This window comes from Hemiscyllium ocellatum, chromosome 24, assembly GCF_020745735.1.
Source record: "Hemiscyllium ocellatum isolate sHemOce1 chromosome 24, sHemOce1.pat.X.cur, whole genome shotgun sequence".
NCBI lineage: Eukaryota > Metazoa > Chordata > Chondrichthyes > Orectolobiformes > Hemiscylliidae > Hemiscyllium > Hemiscyllium ocellatum.
Genome location: NC_083424.1, coordinates 16,260,324 through 16,282,583, shown reverse-complemented (window position 1 = coordinate 16,282,583; position 22,260 = coordinate 16,260,324). Strand labels below are relative to the sequence as shown.

General features: G+C 52.4%; 1 protein-coding gene across 1 annotated transcript in view; it reads right to left on the bottom strand.

Annotated features, from left to right (window-relative positions):
• The window catches only part of LOC132827449 (rabphilin-3A-like), a 120,720-nt gene extending 98,665 nt beyond the window's left edge, over window positions 1–22,055 (bottom strand). Inside the window, exons 1-3 of the mRNA XM_060844135.1 lie at window positions 22,012–22,055; window positions 21,168–21,297; window positions 18,936–19,019 (exon numbers count right to left, since the gene is read on the bottom strand). Of these exons, the coding sequence (XP_060700118.1) occupies window positions 18,936–19,019; window positions 21,168–21,297; window positions 22,012–22,040 (243 nt within the window). The 5' untranslated portion in view covers window positions 22,041–22,055. The remainder of the gene's footprint in view (window positions 1–18,935; window positions 19,020–21,167; window positions 21,298–22,011) is intronic.
• Between the last annotated feature and the right edge of the window lie 205 nt (window positions 22,056–22,260).

Genomic DNA, 22,260 nt, shown 5'->3' with positions numbered 1-22,260 from the left:
TGATGATGGTGTGCACAGTGGCTGCAGTGTGGGGAGGCAGTTGATGATGGCGTGCACAGTGGCTGCAGAGAGGGGAGATAGCTGATGATGGTGTTTACAGTGGCTGCAGTGTGGGGAGGCAGTTGATGATGGTGTGTACAGTGGCTGCAGTGTGGGGAGCCAGTTGATGGTGTGCACAGTGGCTGCCGTGTGGGGAGGCAGTTGATGGTGTGCACAGTGGCTACAGTGTGTGGAGGCAGTTGATGATGGTGTGTACAGTGGCTGCAGTGTGGGGAGGCAGTTGATGATGGTATGTACAGTGGCTGCAGTGTGGGGAGGCAGTTGATGATGGTGTGTACAGTGGCTACAGTGAGGGGAGGCAGCTGATGATGGTGTGCACAGTGGCTGCAGTGAGGGGAGGCAGTTGATGATGGTGTGCACAGTGGCTGCAGTGTGGGGAGGCAGTTGATGATGGTGTGCACAGTGGCTGCAGTGTGGGGAGGCAGTTGATGATGGCGTGTACAGTGGCTGCAGTGAGGGGAGACAGTTGATGATGTTATGTACAGTGGTTGCAGTGAGGGGAGGCAGTTGATTATGGTGTGCACATTGGCTGCAGTGAGGGGAGGCAGTTGATGATGGTGTGCAAAGTGGCTGCAGTGAGGGGAGGCAGTTGATGATGGTATGCACAGGGGCTGCAGTTTAGGGAGGCAGTTGATGGTGTGCACAGTGGCTGCAGTGAGGGGAGGCAGTTGATGATGGTGTGCACAGTGGCTGCAGTTTAGGGAGGCAGTTGATGATGGCGTGTACAGTGGCTGCAGTGTGGGGAGGTAGTTGATGATGGTGGTCACAGTGACTGCACTGAGGGGAGGCAGTTGATGATGGTGTGCACAGTGGTTGCAGTGAGGGGAGGCAGTTGATGATGGTGTGCACAGTGGCTGCAGTGTGGGGAGGCAGTTGATGATGGTGTGCAAAGTGGCTGCAGTGAGGGGACGCAGTTGATGATGGTATGCACAGGGGCTGCAGTATTTGGAGGCAGTTGATGATGGCGTGCACAGTGGCTGCAGTGAGGGGAGGCAGTTGATGATGGCGTGTACAGTGGCTGCAGTGAGGGGAGGCAGTTGATGATGTCGTGTACAGTGGCTGCACTGAGGGGAGGCAGTTGATGATGGTGTGCACAGTGGTTGCAGTGAGGGGAGGCAGTTGATGATGGTGTGCACAGTGGCTGCAGTGTGGGGAGGCTGTTGATGATGGCGTGTACAGTGGCTGCACTGAGGGGAGGCAGTTGATGATGGTATGCACAGGGGCTGCAGTTTAGGGAGGCAGTTGATGATGGTGTGCACAGTGGCTGCAGTGAGGGGAGGCAGTTGATGATGGTGTGCACAGTGGCTGCAGTGAGGGGAGGCAGTTGATGATGGTGTGCACAGTGGCTGCAGTGAGGGGAGGCAGTTGATGATGGCGTGTACAGTGGCTGCAGTGTGGGGAGGCAGTTGATGATGGTGTGCAAAGTGGCTGCAGTGAGGGGAGGCAGTTGATGATGGTATGCACAGGGGGTGCAGTATAGGGAGGCAGTTGATGATGGCGTGTACAGTGGCTGCAGTGTGGGGAGGTAGTTGATGATGGTGGTCACAGTGACTGCACTGAGGGGAGGCAGTTGATGATGGTGTGCACAGTGGCTGCAGTGAGGGGAGGCAGTTGATTATGGTGTGCACAGTGGCTGCAGTGAGGGGAGGCAGTTGATGATGGTGTGCACAGTGGCTGCAGTGTGGGGAGGCAGTTGATGATGGTGTGTACAGTGGCTACAGTGTGGGGAGGCAGTTGATGGTGTGCACAGTGGCTACAGTGAGATGAGGCAGTTGATGATGGTGTGCACAGTGGCTACAGTGTTGGGAGGCAGTTGATGATGGTGTGCACAGTGGTTGCAGTATGGGGAGGCTGTTGTTGGTGTGCACAGTGGCTACAGTGAGGGGAGGCAGTTGATGATGGTGTGCACAGTGGCTGCAGTGTGGGGAGGCAGTTGATGATGGTGTGTACAGTGGCTACAGTGAGGGGAGGCAGTTGATGATGGTGTGCACAGTGGCTACAGTGAGGGGAGGCAGTTGATGATGGTGTGCACAGTGGCTGCAGTGTGGGGAGGCAGTTGATGATGGTGTGTACAGTGGCTGCAGTGTGGGGAGGCAGTTGATGATGGTGTGCACAGTGGCTGCAGTGTGGGGAGGCAGTTGATGATGGCGTGCACAGTGGCTGCAGAGAGGGGAGATAGCTGATGATGGTGTTTACAGTGGCTGCAGTGTGGGGAGGCAGTTGATGATGGTGTGTACAGTGGCTGCAGTGTGGGGAGCCAGTTGTTGGTGTGCACAGTGGCTGCCGTGTGGGGAGGCAGTTGATGGTGTGCACAGTGGCTACAGTGTGTGGAGGCACTTGATGATGGTGTGTACAGTGGCTGCAGTGTGGGGAGGCAGTTGATGGTGTGCACAGTGGCTACAGTGTGTGGAGGCAGTTGATGATGGTGTGTACAGTGGCTGCAGTGTGGGGAGGCAGTTGATGATGGTATGCACAGTGGCTGCAGTGTGGGGAGGCAATTGATGATGGTGTGCACAGTGGCTGCAGTGAGGGGAGGCAGTTGATGATGGTGTGCACAGTGGCTGCAGTGTGGTGAGGCAGTTGATGATGGTGTGCAAAGTGGCTGCAGTGAGGGGACGCAGTTGATGATGGTATGCACAGGGGGTGCAGTATAGGGAGGCAGTTGATGATGGCGTGCACAGTGGCTGCAGTGAGGGGAGGCAGTTGATGATGTCGTGTACAGTGGCTGCACTGAGGGGAGGCAGTTGATGATGGTGTGCACAGTGGTTGCAGTGAGGGGAGGCAGTTGATGATGGTGTGCACAGTGGCTGCAGTGTGGGGAGGCTGTTGATGATGGCGTGTACAGTGGCTGCACTGAGGGGAGGCAGTTGATGATGGTATGCACAGGGGCTGCAGTTTAGGGAGGCAGTTGATGATGGTGTGCACAGTGGCTGCAGTGAGGGGAGGCAGTTGATTATGGTGTGCACAGTGGCTGCAGTGAGGGGAGGCAGTTGATGATGGTGTGCACAGTGGCTGCAGTGAGGGGAGGCAGTTGATGATGGCCTGTACAGTGGCTGCAGTGTGGGGAGGCAGTTGATGATGGTGTGCAAAGTGGCTGCAGTGAGGGGAGGCAGTTGATGATGGTATGCACAGGGGGTGCAGTATAGGGAGGCAGTTGATGATGGTGTGCACAGTGGCTGCAGTGAGGCGAGGCAGTTGATGATGGCGTGTACAGTGGCTGCAGTGTGGGGAGGTAGTTGATGATGGTGGTCACAGTGACTGCACTGAGGGGAGGCAGTTGATGATGGTGTGCACAGTGGCTGCAGTGAGGGGAGGCAGTTGATTATGGTGTGCACAGTGGCTGCAGTGAGGGGAGGCAGTTGATGATGGTGTGCACAGTGGCTGCAGTGAGGGGAGGCAGTTGATGATGGCGTGTACAGTGGCTGCAGTGTGGGGAGGCAGTTGATGATGGTGTGCAAAGTGGCTGCAGTGAGGGGAGGCAGTTGATGATGGCGTGTACAGTGGCTGCAGTGTGGGGAGGTAGTTGATGATGGTGGTCACAGTGACTGCACTGAGGGGAGGCAGTTGATGATGGTGTGCACAGTGGCTGCAGTGAGGGGAGGCAGTTGATGATGGTATGCACAGGGGGTGCAGTATAGGGAGGCAGTTGATGATGGTGTGCACAGTGGCTGCAGTGAGGGGAGGCAGTTGATGATGGCGTGTACAGTGGCTGCAGTGTGGGGAGGTAGTTGATGATGGTGGTCACAGTGACTGCACTGAGGGGAGGCAGTTGATGATGGTGTGCACAGTGGTTGCAGTGAGGGGAGGCAGTTGATGATGGTGTGCACAGTGGCTGCAGTGTGGGGAGGCAGTTGATGATGGCGTGTACAGTGGCTGCACTGAGAGGAGGCAGTTGATGATGGTGTGCACAGTGGCTGCAGTGTGGGGAGGCAGTTGATGATGGTGTGCACAGTGGCTGCAGTGTGGGGAGGCAGTTGATGATAGCGTGCACAGTGGCTGCAGAGAGTGGAGATAGCTGATGATGGTGTATACAGTGGCTGCAGTGTGGGGAGGCAGTTGATGATGGTGTGTACAATGGCTGCAGTGTGGGGAGGCAGTTGATGGTGTGCACAGTGGCTGCCGTGTGGGGAGGCAGTCGATGGTGTGGAGAGTGGCTACAGTGTGGGGAGGCAGTTGATGATGGTGTGTACAGTGGCTGCAGTGTGGGGAGGCAGATGATGATGGTTTGCACAGTGGCTGCAGTGTGGGGAGGCAGTTGATGGTGTGCACAGTGGCTGCAGTGAGGGGAGGCAGTTGATGATGGTGTGCACAGTGGCTGCAGTGTGGGGAGGCAGTTGATGATGGCGTGTACAGTGGCTGCACTGAGAGGAGGCAGTTGATGATGGTGTGCACAGTGGCTGCAGTGTGGGGAGGCAGTTGATGATGGTGTGCACAGTGGCTGCAGTGTGGGGAGGCAGGTGATGGTGTGCACAGTGGCTACAGTGAGGGGAGATAGCTGATGATGGTGTGCTCAGTGGCTGCAGTGTGGGGAGGTAGTTGATGATGGTGTGTACAGTGGTTGCAGTGTGGGAAGGCAGTTGATGATGGTGTGTACAGTGGCTACAGTGAGGGGAGGCAGTTGATGATGGTGTGCACAGTGGCTGCAGTGTGGGGAGGCAGTTGATGGTGTGCACAGTGGCTACAGTGAGGGGAGGCAGTTGATGATGGTGTGCACAATGGCTACAGTGTTGGGAGGTAGTTGATGATGGCGTGCACAGTGGCTGCAGAGATGGGGGATAGCTGATGATGGTGTATACAGTGGCTGCAGTGTGGGGAGGCAGTTGATGATGGTGTGCACAGTGGCTGCAGTGTGGGGAGGCAGGTGATGGTGTGCACAGTGGCTACAGTGAGGGGAGGCAGTTGATGATGGTGTGCTCAGTGGCTGCAGTGTGGGGAGGTAGTTGATGATGGTGTGTACAGTGGTTGCAGTGTGGGAAGGCAGTTGATGATGGTGTGTACAGTGGCTACAGTGAGGGGAGGCAGTTGATGATGGTGTGCACAGTGGCTGCAGTGTGGGGAGGCAGTTGATGGTGTGCACAGTGGCTACAGTGAGGGGAGGCAGTTGATGATGGTGTGCACAGTGGCTACAGTGTTGGGAGGTAGTTGATGATGGCGTGCACAGTGGCTGCAGAGAGGGGGGATAGCTGATGATGGTGTATACAGTGGCTGCAGTGTGGGGAGGCAGTTGATGATGGTGTGTACAGTGGCTGCAGGGTGGGGAGGCAGTTGATGGTGTGCACAGTGGCTGCAGTGTGGGGAGGCAGTCGATGGTGTGGAGAGTGGCTACAGTGTGGGGAGGCAGTTGATGATGGTGTGTACAGTGGCTGCAGTGTGGGGAGGCAGATGATGATGGTTTGCACAGTGGCTGCAGTGTGGGGAGGCAGTTGATGGTGTGCACAGTGGCTGCAGTGTGGCGAGGCAGTTGATGGTGTGCACAGTGGCTACAGTGTGGGGAGGCAGTTGATGATGGTGTGTACAGTGGCTGCAGTGTGGGGGGGCAGTTGATGATGGCATGCACAGTGGCTACAGTGAGGGGAGGCAGTTGATGATGGTGTGCACAGTGGCTGCAGTGTGGGGAGGCAGGTGATGGTGTGCACAGTGGCTGCAGAGAGGGGAGATAGCTGATGATGGTGTATACAGTGGCTGCAGTGTGGGGAGGCAGTTGATGATGGTGTGTACAGTGGCTGCAGGGTTGGGAGGCAGTTGATGGTGTGCACAGTGGCTGCAGTGTGTGGAGGCAGTTGATGGTGTGCAGAGTGGCTACAGTGTGGGGAGGCAGTTGATGATGGTGTGTACAGTGGCTGCAGTGTGGGGAGGCAGTTGATGATGGTTTGCACAGTGGCTGCAGTGTGGGGAGGCAGTTGATGATGGCGTGTACAGTGGCTGCAGTGTGGGGAGGCAGTTGATGGTGTGCATAGTGGCAGCAGTGTGGGGAGGCAGTTGATGGTGTGCACAGTGGCTACAGTGTGGGGAGGCAGTTGATGATGGAGTGTACAGTGGCTGCAGTGAGGGGAGGCAGTTGATGATGGTGTGCACAGTGGCTGCAGTGTGCGGAGGCAGTTGATGTTGGTGTGCACAGTTGGTGCAGTGTGGGGAGGCAGTTGATGGTGTGCACAGTGGCTGCAGTGTGGGGAGGCAGTTGATGATGGTATGCACAGTGGCTGCAGTGTGGGGAGGCAGTTGATGATGGTGTGCACAATGGCTGCAGTGAGGGGAGGCAGTTGATGATGGTGTGCACAGTGGCTGCAGTGTGGGGAGGCAGTTGATGTTGGTGTGCACAGTTGGTGCAGTGTGGGGAGGCAGTTGATGATGGTGTGTACAGTGGCTGCAGTGAGGGGAGGCAGTTGATGATGGTGTGTACAGTGGCTGCAGTGAGGGGAGGCAGTTGATGATGGCGTGTACAGTGGCTGCAGTGAGGGGAGGCAGTTGATGATGGTATGCTCAGGGGGTGCAGTATAGGGAGGCTGTTGATGATGGCTTGTACAGTGGCTACAGTGTGGGGAGGCAGTTGATGATGGCGTGTACACTGGCTGCACTGAGGGGAGGCAGTTGATGATGGTGGTCACAGTGACTGCACTGAGGGAGGCAGTTGATGATGGTGTGCACAGTGGCTGCAGTGTGGGGAGGCAGTTGATGGCGTGCACAGTGGCTACAGTGTGGGGAGGCAGATGATGATGGTGTGTACAGTGGCTGCAGTGTGGGGAGGCAGTTGATGATGGCGTGCACAGTGGCTGCAGAGAGGGGAGATAGCTGATGATGGTGTATACAGTGGCTGCAGTGTGGGGAGGCAGTTGATGATGGTGTGCACAGTGGCTGCCGTGTGGGGAGGCAGTTGATGGTGTGCACAGTGGCTACAGTGTGGGGAGGCAGTTGATGATGGTGTGTACAGTGGCTGCAGTGTGGGGAGGCAGTTGATGATGGTATGCACAGTGGCTATAGTGAGGGGAGGGAGTTGATGATGGTGTGCACAGTGGCTGCAGTGTGGGGAAGCAGTTGATGATGGTGTGTACACTGGTTGCAGTGTGGGGAGGCAGTTGATGATTGTGTGTACAGTGGCTACAGTGTGGGGAGGCAGTTGATGGTGTGCACAGTGGCTACAGTGAGATGAGGCAGTTGATGATGGTGTGCACAGTGGCTACAGTGTTGGGAGGCAGTTGATGATGGTGTGCACAGTGGTTGCAGTATGGGGAGGCTGTTGATGGTGTGCACAGTGGCTACAGTGAGGGGAGGCAGTTGATGATGGTGTGCACAGTGGCTGCAGTGTGGGGAGGCAGTTGATGATGGTGTGTACAGTGGCTACAGTGAGGGGAGGCAGTTGATGATGGTGTGCACAGTGGCTACAGTGAGGGGAGGCAGTTGATGATGGTGTGCACAGTGGCTGCAGTGTGGGGAGGCAGTTGATGATGGTGTGTACAGTGGCTGCAGTGTGGGGAGGCAGTTGATGATGGTGTGCACAGTGGCTGCAGTGTGGGGAGGCAGTTGATGATGGCGTGCACAGTGGCTGCAGAGAGGGGAGATAGCTGATGATGGTGTTGACAGTGGCTGCAGTGTGGGGAGGCAGTTGATGATGGTGTGTACAGTGGCTGCAGTGTGGGGAGCCAGTTGATGGTGTGCACAGTGGCTGCCGTGTGGGGAGGCAGTTGATGGTGTGCACAGTGGCTACAGTGTGTGGAGGCAGTTGATGATGGTGTGTACAGTGGCTGCAGTGTGGGGAGGCAGTTGATGATGGTATGCACAGTGGCTGCAGTGTGGGGAGGCAGTTGATGGTGTGTACAGTGGCTACAGTGAGGGGAGGCAGCTGATGATGGTGTGTACAGTGGCTGCAGTGAGGGGAGGCAGTTGATGATGGTGTGCACAGTGGCTGCAGTGTGGGGAGGCAGTTGATGATGGTGTGCACAGTGGCTGCAGTGTGGGGAGGCAGTTGATGATGGCGTGTACAGTGGCTGCAGTGAGGGGAGACAGTTGATGATGTTATGTACAGTGGCTGCAGTGAGGGGAGGCAGTTGATTATGGTGTGCACAGTGGCTGCAGTGAGGGGAGGCAGTTGATGATGGTGTGCAAAGTGGCTGCAGTGAGGGGAGGCAGTTGATGATGGTATGCACAGGGGCTGCAGTTTAGGGAGGCAATTGATGATGGTGTGCACAGTGGCTGCAGTGAGGGGAGGCAGTTGATGATGGTGTGCACAGTGGCTGCAGTGAGGGGAGGCAGTTGATGATGGCGTGTACAGTGGCTGCAGTGTGGGGAGGTAGTTGATGATGGTGGTCACAGTGACTGCACTGAGGGGAGGCAGTTGATGATGGTGTGCACAGTGGTTGCAGTGAGGGGAGGCAGTTGATGATGGTGTGCACAGTGGCTGCAGTGTGGGGAGGCAGTTGATGATGGTGTGCAAAGTGGCTGCAGTGAGGGGACGCAGTTGATGATGGTATGCACAGGGGGTGCAGTATAGGGAGGCAGTTGATGATGGCGTGCACAGTGGCTGCAGTGAGCGGAGGCAGTTGATGATGGCGTGTACAGTGGCTGCAGTGAGGGGAGGCAGTTGATGATGTCGTGTACAGTGGCTGCACTGAGGGGAGGCAGTTGATGATGGTGTGCACAGTGGTTGCAGTGAGGGGAGGCAGTTGATGATGGTGTGCACAGTGGCTGCAGTGTGGGGAGGCTGTTGATGATGGCGTGTACAGTGGCTGCACTGAGGGGAGGCAGTTGATGATGGTGGTCACAGTGACTGCACTTAAGGGACTCAGTTGATGATGGTGTGCACAGTGACTGCAGTGAGGGGAGGCAGTTGATGATGGTGGTCACAGTGACTGCAGTGTGGGGAGGCAGTTGGTGATGGTGTGCCCAGTGGCTGCAGTGTGGGGAGGCAGATGATGGCGTGCACAGTGGCTACAGTGTGGGGAGGCAGTTGATGATGGTGTGTACAGTGGCTGCAGTGAGGGGAGGCAGTTGATGATGGTGTGCACAGTGGCTGCAGTGTCGGGAGGCAGTTGATGATGGTGTATACAGTGGCTGCAGTGTGGGGAGGCAGTTGATGATGGTATGCACAGTGGCTACAGTGTGGGGAGGCAGTTGATGGTGTGCACAGTGGCTGCAGTATGGGGAGGCTGTTGATGATGGCATGTACAGTGGCTACAGTGTGTGGAGGCAGTTGATGATGGCGTGTACACTGGCTACACTGAGGGGAGGCAGTTGATGATGGTGGTCACAGTGACTGCACTGAGGGGAGGCAGTTGATGATGGTGGTCACAGTGGCTACAGTGTGTGGAGGCAGATGATGATGGTGTGTACAGTGGCTGCAGTGTGGGGAGGTAGTTGATGATGGTGTGTACAGTGGCTGCAGTGTGGGGAGGCAGTTGATGATGGCGTGCACAGTGGCTGCAGTGTGGGGAGGCAGTTGATGATGGCGTGCACAGTGGCTGCAGAGAGGGGAGATAGCTGATGATGATGTATACAGTGGCTGCAGTGTGGGGAGGCAGTTGATGATGGTGTGTGCAGTGGCTGCAGTGTGGGGAGGCAGTTGATGGTGTGCACAGTGGCTGCCGTGTGGGGAGGCAGTTGATGGTGTGTACAGTGGCTACAGTGAGGGGAGGCAGTTGATGATGGTGTGCACAGTGGCTGCAGTGAGGGGAGGCAGTTGATAATGGTGTGTACAGTGGCTGCAGTGTGGAGAGGCAGTTGATGATGGTATGCACAGTGGCTACAGTGTGGGGAGGCAGTTGATGGTGTGCACAGTGGCTGCAGTATGGGGAGGCTGTTGATGATGGCATGTACAGTGGCTACAGTGTGGGGAGGCAGTTGATGATGGCGTGTACACTGGCTACACTGAGGGGAGGCAGTTGATGATGGTGGTCACAGTGACTGCACTGAGGGGAGGCAGTTGATGATGGTGGTCACAGTGGCTACAGTGTGTGGAGGCAGATGATGATGGTGTGTACAGTGGCTGCAGTGTGGGGAGGTAGTTGATGATGGTGTGTACAGTGGCTGCAGTGTGGGGAGGCAGTTGATGATGGCGTGCACAGTGGCTGCAGTGTGGGGAGGCAGTTGATGATGGCGTGCACAGTGGCTGCAGAGAGGGGAGATAGCTGATGATGATGTATACAGTGGCTGCAGTGTGGGGAGGCAGTTGATGATGGTGTGTGCAGTGGCTGCAGTGTGGGGAGGCAGTTGATGGTGTGCACAGTGGCTGCCGTGTGGGGAGGCAGTTGATGGTGTGTACAGTGGCTACAGTGAGGGGAGGCAGTTGATGATGGTGTGCACAGTGGCTGCAGTGTGGGGAGGCAGTTGCATGATGGTGTGCACAATGGCTGCTGTGTGGGGAGGCAGTTGATGATGGCGTGTACAGTGGCTGCAGTGAGGGGGGGCAGTTGATGATGGCGTGTACAGTGGCTACAGTGTGGGGAGGCAGTTGATGATGGTGTGCACAATGGCTGCAGTGTGGGGAGGCAGTTGATGATGGTGTGCACAGTGGCTGCAATGTGGGGAGGCAGTTGATGATGGTGTGCACAATCGCTGCAATGTGGCGAGGCAATTGATGATGGTGTGCACAGTGGCTGCAGTGTGGGGAGGCAGATGATGATGGTGTGTACAGTGGCTACAGTGTGGGGAGGCAGTTGATGATGGCGTGTACAGTGGCTGCACTGAGGGGAGGCAGTTGATGATGGTGGTCACAGTGACTGCACTGAGGGGAGGCAGTTGATGATGGTGGTCACAGTGACTGCAGTGTGGGGAGGCAGTTGATGATGGCGTGCACAATGGCTGCAGTGTGGGGAGGCAGTTGATGATGGCGTGTACAGTGGCTGCAGTGAGGGGAGGCAGTTGATGATGGCGTGTACAGTGGCTACAGTGTGGGGAGGCAGTTGATGATGGTGTGCACAGTGGCTGCAGTGTGGGGAGGCAGTTGATGATGGTAGTCACAGTGACTGCACTGAGGGGAGGCAGTTGATGATGGTGTGCACAATGGCTGCAGTGTGGGGAGGCAGTTGATGATGGTGGTCACAGTGACTGCAGCGTGGGGAGGCAGTTGATGATGGTGTGCACAATGGCTGCAGTGTGGGGAGGCAGTTGATGATGGCGTGTACAGTGGCTGCAGGGAGGGGAGGCAGTTGATGATGGTGTGCACAGTGGCTGCAGTGTGGGGAGGCAGTTGATGGTGTGCACAGTGGCTGCCGTGTGGGGAGGCAGTTGATGGTGTGTACAGTGGCTACAGTGAGGGGAGGCAGTTGATGATGGTGTGCACAGTGGCTGCAGTGAGGGGAGGCAGTTGATGATGGTGTGTACAGTGGCTGCAGTGTGGAGAGGCAGTTGATGATGGTATGCACAGTGGCTACAGTGTGGGGAGGCAGTTGATGGTGTGCACAGTGGCTGCAGTATGGGGAGGCTGTTGATGATGGCATGTACAGTGGCTACAGTGTGGGGAGGCAGTTGATGATGGCGTGTACACTGGCTACACTGAGGGGAGGCAGTTGATGATGGTGGTCACAGTGACTGCACTGAGGGGAGGCAGTTGATGATGGTGGTCACAGTGGCTACAGTGTGTGGAGGCAGATGATGATGGTGTGTACAGTGGCTGCAGTGTGGGGAGGTAGTTGATGATGGTGTGTACAGTGGCTGCAGTGTGGGGAGGCAGTTGATGATGGCGTGCACAGTGGCTGCAGTGTGGGGAGGCAGTTGATGATGGCGTGCACAGTGGCTGCAGAGAGGGGAGATAGCTGATGATGATGTATACAGTGGCTGCAGTGTGGGGAGGCAGTTGATGATGGTGTGTGCAGTGGCTGCAGTGTGGGGAGGCAGTTGATGGTGTGCACAGTGGCTGCCGTGTGGGGAGGCAGTTGATGGTGTGTACAGTGGCTACAGTGAGGGGAGGCAGTTGATGATGGTGTGCACAGTGGCTGCAGTGTGGGGAGGCAGTTGATGATGGTGTGCACAATGGCTGCTGTGTGGGGAGGCAGTTGATGATGGCGTGTACAGTGGCTGCAGTGAGGGGGGGCAGTTGATGATGGCGTGTACAGTGGCTACAGTGTGGGGAGGCAGTTGATGATGGTGTGCACAATGGCTGCAGTGTGGGGAGGCAGTTGATGATGGTGTGCACAGTGGCTGCAATGTGGGGAGGCAGTTGATGATGGTGTGCACAATCGCTGCAATGTGGCGAGGCAATTGTTGATGGTGTGCACAGTGGCTGCAGTGTGGGGAGGCAGATGATGATGGTGTGTACAGTGGCTACAGTGAGGGGAGGCAGTTGATGATGGTGTGTACAGTGGCTACAGTGTGGGGAGGCAGTTGATGATGGCGTGTACAGTGGCTGCACTGAGGGGAGGCAGTTGATGATGGTGGTCACAGTGACTGCACTGAGGGGAGGCAGTTGATGATGGTGGTCACAGTGACTGCAGTGTGGGGAGGCAGTTGATGATGGCGTGCACAATGGCTGCAGTGTGGGGAGGCAGTTGATGATGGCGTGTACAGTGGCTGCAGTGAGGGGAGGCAGTTGATGATGGCGTGTACAGTGGCTACAGTGTGGGGAGGCAGTTGATGATGGTGTGCACAGTGGCTGCAGTGTGGGGAGGCAGTTGATGATGGTAGTCACAGTGACTGCACTGAGGGGAGGCAGTTGATGATGGTGTGCACAATGGCTGCAGTGTGGGGAGGCAGTTGATGATGGTGGTCACAGTGACTGCAGCGTGGGGAGGCAGTTGATGATGGTGTGCACAATGGCTGCAGTGTGGGGAGGCAGTTGATGATGGCGTGTACAGTGGCTGCAGTGAGGGGAGGCAGTTGATGATGGTGTGCACAGTGGCTGCAGTATGGGGAGGCTGTTGATGATGGCGTGTACAGTGGCTGCACTGAGGGGAGGCAGTTGATGATGGTGGTCACAGTGACTGCACTGAGGGGAGGCAGTTGATGATGGTGTGCACAGTGACTGCAGTGAGGGGAGGCAGTTGATGATGGTGGTCACAGTGACTGCAGTGTGGGGAGGCAGTTGATGATGGTGTGCACAAAGGCTGCAGTGTGGGGAGGCAGTTGATGATGGCGTGTACAGTGGCTGCAGTGAGGGGGGGCAGTTGATGATGGCGTGTACAGTGGCTGCAGTGTGGGGAGGCAGTTGATGATGGTGTGCACAATGGCTGCAGTGTGTGGAGGCAGTTGATGATGGTGTGCACAGTGGCTGCAGTGTGGGGAGGCAGTTGATGATGGTGTGCACAATCGCTGCAATGTGGCAAGGCAATTGATGATGGTGTGCACAGTGGCTGCAGTGTGGGGAGGCAGTTGATGATGGTGTGCACAGTGGCTGCAGTGAGGGGAGACAGTTGAAGATGGTGTGTACAGTGGCTACAGTGAGGGGAGGCAGTTGATGATGGTGTGTACAGTGGCTACAGTGTGGGGAGGCAGTTGATGATGGCGTATACAGTGGCTGCACTGAGGGGAGGCAGTTGATGATGGTGGTCACAGTGACTGCACTGAGGGGAGGCAGTTGATGATGGTGGTCACAGTGACTGCAGTGTGGGGAGGCAGTTGATGATGGCGTGCACAATGGCTGCAGTGTGGGGAGGCAGTTGATGATGGTACGTACAGTGGCTGCAGTGAGGGGAGGCAGTTGATGATGGTGTGCACAGTGGCTGCAGTGAGGGGAGGCAGTTGATGATGGAATGCACAGTGGCTGCAGTGAAGGGAGGCAGTTGATGATGGTGTGCACAGTGGCTGCAGTGAAGGGAGGCAGTTGATGATGGTGTGCACAGTGGCTGCAGTGTGGGGAGGTAGTTGATGATGGTGGTCACAGTGACTGCAGTGTGGGGAGGCAGTTGATGATGGTATGCACAGTGGCTGCAGTGTGGGGAGGCAGTTGATGATGGTATGCACAGGGGCTGCAGTTTAGGGAGGCAGTTGATGATGGTGTGTACAGTGGCTGCAGTGTGGGGAGGCAGTTGATGATGGTACGTACAGTGGCTGCAGTCAGGGGAGGCAGTTGATGATTGTATGCACAGTGGCTGCAGTGTGGGAAGGCAGTTGATGATGGTATGCACAGTGGCTGCAGTGTGGGGAGGCAGTTGATGATGGTGTGCACAGTGGCTGCAGTTTAGGGAGGCAGTTGATGATGATGTGCACAGTGGCTGCAGTTTAGGGAGGCAGTTGATGATGATGTGCACAGTGGCTGCAGTGAAGGGAGGCAGTTGATGATGGCGTGTACAGTGGCTGCAGTGTGGGGAGGTAGTTGATGATGGTGGTCACAGTGACTGCACTGAGGGGAGGCAGTTGATGATGCTGTGCACAGTGGCTGCAGTGTGGGGAGGCAGTTGATGATGGCGTGTACAGTGGTTGCAGTGAGGGGAGGCAGTTGATGATTGTGTGCACAGTGACTGCACTGAGGGGAGGCAGTTGATGATGGTGTGCACAGTGGCTGCAGTGAGGGGAGACAGTTGATGATGATATGCACAGTGGCTGCAGTGTGGGGAGGTAGTTGATGATGGTGGTCACAGTGACTGCACTGAGGGGAGGCAGTTGATGATGATATGCACAGTGGCTGCAGTGAGGGGAGGCAGTTGATGATGGTATGCACAGTGGCTGCAGTGTGGGGAGGCAGTTGATGATGATGTGCGCAGTGGCTGCAGAGAGGGGAGGCAGTTGATGATGGCGTGTACAGTGGCTGCAGAGAGGGGAGATAGCTGATGATGGTGTGTACAGTGGCTGCAGTGTCGGGAGGCAGTTGATGATGGTATGCACAGTGGCTGCAGTGTGGGGAGGCAGTTGATGATGGTGTGCACAGTGGCTGCAGTGTGGGGAGGCAGTTGATGATGGTGTGCACAGTGGCTGCAGTTTAGGGAGGCAGTTGATGATGATGTGCACAGTGGCTGCAGTGAAGGGAGGCAGTTGATGATGGCGTGTACAGTGGCTGCAGTGTGGGGAGGTAGTTGATGATGGTGGTCACAGTGACTGCACTGAGGGGAGGCAGTTGATGATGCTGTGCACAGTGGCTGCAGTGTGGGGAGGCAGTTGATGATGGCGTGTACAGTGGTTGCAGTGAGGGGAGGCAGTTGATGATTGTGTGCACAGTGACTGCACTGAGGGGAGGCAGTTGATGATGGTGTGCACAGTGGCTGCAGTGAGGGGAGACAGTTGATGATGGCGTGTACAGTGGTTGCAGTGAGGGGAGGCAGTTGATGATTGTGTGCACAGTGACTGCACTGAGGGGAGGCAGTTGATGATTGTGTGCACAGTGACTGCACTGAGGTGAGGCAGTTGATGATGGTGTGCACAGTGGCTGCAGTGAGGGGAGACAGTTGATGATGATATGCACGGTGGCTGCAGTGTGGGGAGGTAGTTGATGATGGTGGTCACAGTGACTGCACTGAGGGGAGGCAGTTGATGATGATGTGCACAGTGGCTGCAGTGAGGGGAGGCAGTTGATGATGGTATGCACAGTGGCTGCAGTGTGGGGAGGCAGTTGATGATGATGTGCGCAGTGGCTGCAGAGAGGGGAGGCAGTTGATGATGGTGTGTACAGTGGCTGCAGTGTGGGGAGGCAGTTGATGGTGTGCACAGTGGCTGCAGTGTGGGAAGGCAGTTGATGGTTTGCACAGTGGCTGCAGTGTTGGGAGGCAGTTGATGATTGTGTGCACAGGGGCTGCAGTGAAGGGAGGCAGTTGATGATGGCGTGTACAGTGGCTGCAGTGAGGGGAGGCAGTTGATGATGGTGTGCACAGTGGCTGCAGTGAAGGGAGGCAGTTGATGATGGTGTGCACAGTGGCTGCAGTGAGGGGAGGCAGTTGATGATGGTTTGCACAGTGGCTGCAGTGTGGGGAGGCAGTTGATGTTGGTGTGCACAGTGACTGCAGTGTGTGGAGGCAGTTGATGATGGTGTGTTCAGTGGCTGCAGTGTGGGGAGGCAGTTGATGATGGCGTGAACAGAGGCTGCAGTGTTGGGAGGCAGTTGATGATGGTGTGCACAGTGGCTGCAGTAAGGGGTGGTAGTTGATGATGGTGTGTACAGTGGTTGCAGTGTGGGGAGGCAGTTGATGATGGTGTGTCATGTGGCTACAGTGTGGGGAGGCAGTTGATGATGGTTTGTGTAGTGGCTGCAGTGTGGGGAGGCAGCTGATGATGGTGTGTACAGTGGCTGCAGTGTGGGGAGGCAGTTGATGATGGTGTGCACAGTGGCTGCAGTGTGGGGAGGCAGTTGATGATGGTGTGTGTAGTGGCTGCAGTGTGGGGAGGCAGTTGATGATGGAAAGAGGCTGCAAACATTCCTGTCATTTGAATCCCCATCTTAAATGTTCCTACCAGGTAGGTGAGGTTAAAATGTGGATTTTTGTTAGTCAATTATGAAAAGTTGATAAATTATGAAGCGTCAAATTATCTAAGTTAAACCATAATACCTCGTGAAAAGAAACATTTGAAATCTCCCAGGGCGCTGTTCGCAGGTTGTGACAGTTTGGTGGAACTGGTTTTTCCTATTTTGCTAAATTGTGAACTTCGTGTCTACAAAAATAAAACGTTGTGTTCTCAGACTATGTCAACGTGCTTGAAGTGGTTATTCAGATGTTATTTTATAGCATATCATGTTTGCAAAAAAAAACCCTGTGGTATCACTAGAGCATGAAGTTATTAGCAGCTTTGATCTTTGAAAAGACACAGAATCACAAACCAAATAGCAAGGAAAATATAATAGGTCCCTATGATTGAAATGGATAAAAACTGCAGAAAGCTGCAACGCAAAGGAACTTTGGGGTATTTGTGCCACAGACAGCTAGTACACAGATGCAGCAGGTAGTCAGGAAGGCTCATGGAATGTTGGCTCTAATTACAAGGGGCTTGGAGTATTAAAGATGGGGAGTTTTACTGCAACTGTACAAGGTACTAGTGAGGCTACATCTGGAGCACTCTAAGCACTTTAGTCAAAGTATTTAAGGAAAATTTCATTGCAAGTAGTTCAGAGAAGGTTCACTAGAGAGATTGTCTTAATAGCAAAAGCTAAACAGGTTAGGACTCTACTCACTGGAGTTTAGAAGAATGAGAAGTGATCTCATTGATATATATATAGGATTCTTAATGAGCTTGACAGAGTAAGTGCTGAGAGAATGCTGTTTCCTCTCATCAAAGAATCTGGGAACTGAGGAATAGTTTCAGAATAGAGGGAAGCAATTTCAGACTGAGATAAGGAGGAATTTCTTCTTTAAGAGGGTTGAGAGCCTTTGGAATTCTTGGTCACCGAGAGCTGTAGGGGAACAGTCCTTATGTGCATTTAAGACTGAGATAGATAGATTCTCAATCATTCAGGCAATCAAGGGTCATGGGGATTAGGCAGGAAAGTGGATGTGAGGAATAACACGGATAGATGCATGGGATCATACAGCACAAAACAGACCCTTCAGTCCATCTGATCCACACTGACCAAGTTTCACAACTAAACTAGTCCCACTTGCTAGCATTTGGCCCATTTCCCTCTACACATTCTCTATTTATGTAGCTGTCCAAATACCTTTTAAATGTTGTAACTATCCCTGCACTTACTGCTTCTTCCGGCAGTTCATTCCACACACGAACCACTTTCTTCCTCCTCTCACCTTAAGCCACAGTCCAACTGAATGACAGGGCAGACCTCACAGGCCAAAAAGCCTGGCCCTGTCCTTATTGCTTATGGTCTTCTCTTCCAGTTGTGGCCTCCTTCTGCTCTTCTGTCTGATCAGATTTCCATTTTAATCTTTCAGCTTATTCACCTCCAATACTTTCTCCTTCTCTAAATACTGTCACAGCTACTTTGCCTTCCTCAGTGATGGTCTCTGGCTCCAGTGATTGTCTCTGAGGAAGATTTATATCAGATTTGAAATCTATTTCTTTCTCCACCAATGGTGCCAGCCCTGCTGGGTCTCTCCAACACTTCCTATTTGTACTTTAAGTTTCCAGCATCCACATTATTTTTCTTTTAGTCAAAGCAAAACCATAATAGGTGCTGGGCATAAAATCCCTTAGAAAGAGGGATTATTCAATCCTAAAGTTAATAAAGAACAAAAGCAACAAGACAGACAGCAAGGAAACTGCAGTTGAGAAGCGCAGTGTGGATAGAATATGAGAATCTAGTGGTGAGGAGGGCAGCATGATGGAGTGATGTGTTCAATTGTGCAAACTGTACCAGATGCGCAGATGTGGTTACCAGGGTAACGTTTCAATTTACTTCACATTATTTATGTTCCCTAGTGAGCTGATCAGTTTCTGTGGTAATGAAAGAAAGCAGCATTAACTAGCAGGTAGTGAGCAGCTTCTAGCACTGCCTTTTGATGGTAATTCAAACAGTTCAACCATGATGTTGACATGGCAACAACTGCTTCACAGCAGCACCGGAGAGTCAGACATAAACTGCATACTGAAAACCATGTGAAATGTTGAGCCAACTATGTCATTAAGGAAGGACAACATATAAAATACCTTGTAATTTAAAAAAAAATATGACTTGTGATTTTATTCAACAGAGTTAGTGGGAATTTTAACTCAATCTTAACTCCCAAATATTTTGGTGTTAGAAATCTCACTCTTTGATTTGTTGCTGGCAAAACTTGATTCTTTGAAGTGTTTTCCAAACAACAGCATCTATAGGTGGCCCCCTATAGTACCAATAGCTGGGCCTGTGTATGAGGAGAGAGTAATGCTAATTTTCCTTCTCATTGTCACCTCTCAGATTCTGGAGCAGGACCCAGCCTTTGCTGAGTTATATTGTTTAATTAAAATACCACTGAGCTTTACAACACATGCCCATTACAGAAGTGATGTGCAATCCGCAGATACAGTACAGTCCCAGTCTCTGTTGACATTGGGAATTAGAAGAACCACAAGCATAGGTGAACACAGGTGCCTACCTCTCGTTGCTCACTGCAGATCTTACACAGCCACAGCGTCTGAGGACGTTTGGATGCTTCAATCCCACACTTGGTGCAGACATTCTGGAAGTGAAAGAGATCAATGATTGCCTCAGTTGTCGAAAGTCAGTCAGAAAGCCCCTCGGCCTATGCTCACAACTGACTAATAGGGAGGGCTGTTTCAAAGCCAGGCCTACTGGGGAGGGAATAAAGACAGCCCTTGGGTGAGGGGTTGGGCAGCTGGTGGCTCATGGTTATCCCTGGGTCCAGCGCGATCAGGTAGTACACCAGATAAAGTAGATCTGGTCCATTCCATCATTTGAATGAACTAATTTAGCCTGGTGCAGCAGAATGTGTCACTGCAGTCAACCTCAGTGTACATGCTGGAAGCAAGAAATCTGAAACTCTCTCAAACTGATTTGTATACCTGATCAAACCAGCAACACCCATTCCCTATCATCCTGTTCAAATCATAGAAATGTACAGCACAGAAAGGGGTCACCCTACATCATGCCTGCCTTGACTAAAAATGAGTCACCCAGACTAATCTCACTTTCCAGCTACTCGTCCCCAGCTTTGACAGGTTATGGTAGTTGAGGTGCATATCTAAGTAGGTAACCTTTTAAATGAACTGAGGTTTTCTGCCTCAGCAAATTCCAATTCAGAGTGAAAGTCATCACAAGCTGCTCTCTCATCAGAGAGAGAGAGATGACTGGCCATGAATTTAGCTTGAGGGCCATCACACCTCAAGTGAGGTTCAGAAAGTGGGGTCTTCACAGTCACTACAACCATTACAGGAATTGTGACATTGGCATCACTCTACATTGCAAACTAGCTACTGACCTCCAAGAATAATACAGGAATGCCATCCAATTAAATACGTAGTCAGTGATCATCCCAACAGAGCAAAGGGCATGTCCCTTAGGAAGGTGATTGAGGGAGATGGCTGTTCTAATCTTTCCCCCTAGGCTGTACAATGAGATGCAGTCAAACTACTGAGAGATTTACTTTCTTCGGTTTGTCATTTTTAGCACTGGTAACAAATTGGCATGCACTCCTGTGATACTTCATCAGAGTTGTGAACTAGTTTAGTGAATGTTAAAGCACTGCAGGTATGAATTTAATGCGAAACATTAGCCAATCAGCTAAAAATAGACCTTAGTGGAAACTGAACTAACATTTATCTACCAATCAAACACAGATGATATTGGAAATAGGAGGATTCATGTTCCTCTGGGCTAGACGGTCCAGGTTTAACTGCCAGATGCTATGCAGGTATGTCACAACAGGATGATTAAAACAAGATATAAGAAATAGGAACTAGAGTCAGGAATTCTCTGTGCTCTAGACTGCATCTCTACTTGGTGCCATTACACCAACACATACAGCTGTCAGGAGCTTTGTGTTCCTTGCAGCCTCTTTCCCAATATCTCTCCTCTCCTCCTCTGGGTGGGTGACACAGATTACTGCTGAAGAGAGATTCAACAAACAGCCATTAATCTCAACTGTCAATGCTTCTTGTATTGAGGTTTAATATTGCAGGCAGGGATGGAAGCAGGTCTGCTTGCAGCAGCTGTATGTGCTGCTCCTCACACTAATTAGCTGGAAGGAAACATTTTCTAAACGATAACATTTATTCCAGAAGCTGCAAGTATTCGGACTGTGAATTTAGTCATTCATAACCAGAGGGGGGCCTAGGTCCTGCTAGTAAAACAGCAGTCATAGAGTAAAAAGTGAGGTCTGCAGATGCTGAAGATCAGAGCTGAAAATGTGTTGCTGGTTAAAGCGCAGCAGGTCAGGCAGCATCCAAGGAACAGGAAATTCGACGTTTCGGGCATAAGCCCTTCACCAGCAACACATTTTCAGCAGTCATAGAGCCCAGTTAAAGTGCTGACTTGGGAGCTGGGTGGAGGAACTGAGCTAGAAGCAACAGCAGTACCAAAGAACACCTAACTTTATTCAGATAAGACAAACTTTATTGTTTTATTTTTCCCAACCAGTCTGTTCAGAGACCTTATGACACAGCTCTGGAGCAGATGGGACTTGAACCCAGGCCTCTTAGCTCAGAGGTAGGGACACTACCACTGCTCCAGAAGTGCTGTAGTATATAGGCTTCAGTAAAAACCCATTAATATCATTCACCTGCACATGATTAGATATATAATTAACAATCCTGCTTTTCTGTTTCCTGCTGAACTTGCAGCACCAACTCCACATTGTGGCGTCAATTACCTTCTTACAGTCTTCACACACTACAGCGTGTGACCCCAGCAACCCCAGCTGCTCCCCACACAAGATGCAGCGAGATAGGCCATCACCCAAAACGTTCTTTCGCATGTTGTCCAAACGATCCACAAGACGCCTGAGTGGAAAATAAAAACAAACAGGGAGATAAATCATAGTGTTCAGTTTCTCACAAAGTGGTTTGGGTTGAAATTTCATTATTTAGATCTAATGGATCAATAAAAATAAATGAATCATTTCATCTTTAACTTTGAAATATGGATTAATGCTTGCTGACAAATTTTGAATTAGTGCCTAATGCTGGATTTTTTCAATGGAAAGACAGAATCTATAACAATTATTGATTACTTAAATTTATTGATAAAATAAAACAATAATTAACTTAGTAATTTATTTAAATATAACAGTTAAAAATCAAACTAATTAATTAACTGTGTAAGTATTAAGAAATATTTACTCTGGCTAGGTACCAATCCTATGTTTGTGAAGAACTTACAAGTAACCATTATATGAGGATGAATGAACAATTACAAGCTGCCTGCTCGGTCAGGTTATTCCCTGTGAATGAATTTTAAATATCTGGTGAGGGTGTTAACCCTTGATTCTTTTGTCAGATGTTGCTGGACCTCCTGTGTATTTCACATTATTATAATACATTACAGCATGAGGGAGACCATTTAGTCTGCCATGCCTGATCGTGCTGCTGCTTTGAATGAAGAGTTGTGCCTCTCATTTCCAGTATTGATTGTTGAATTGGTCACTGTTATGAACAGAAGTCAATGCCCTGTGTGATGAGCCCCCACCATCTCTCCACCAAATATGTCAGACTCACCGAATCCGCTCCTGCTCCATCTCTTCCATCTTCTCTGCACGAGCAATCACCCTGTTGATAATTTCCTTTTCCTCTTCAGTCAGCTCCTCATTTTTTCGCTGCTTCTCGGTTTTGTTGGTGTGGACTGACCAGCCGGTTCCGAGTCTGTCATGGGTTTTCAGACAGCATTTAAAAGGCACATCGACAAGCACACACTGAAAATTTCTGACTTCTAAAAGCTGGATAATTACATCCCCCAACACTGACAAG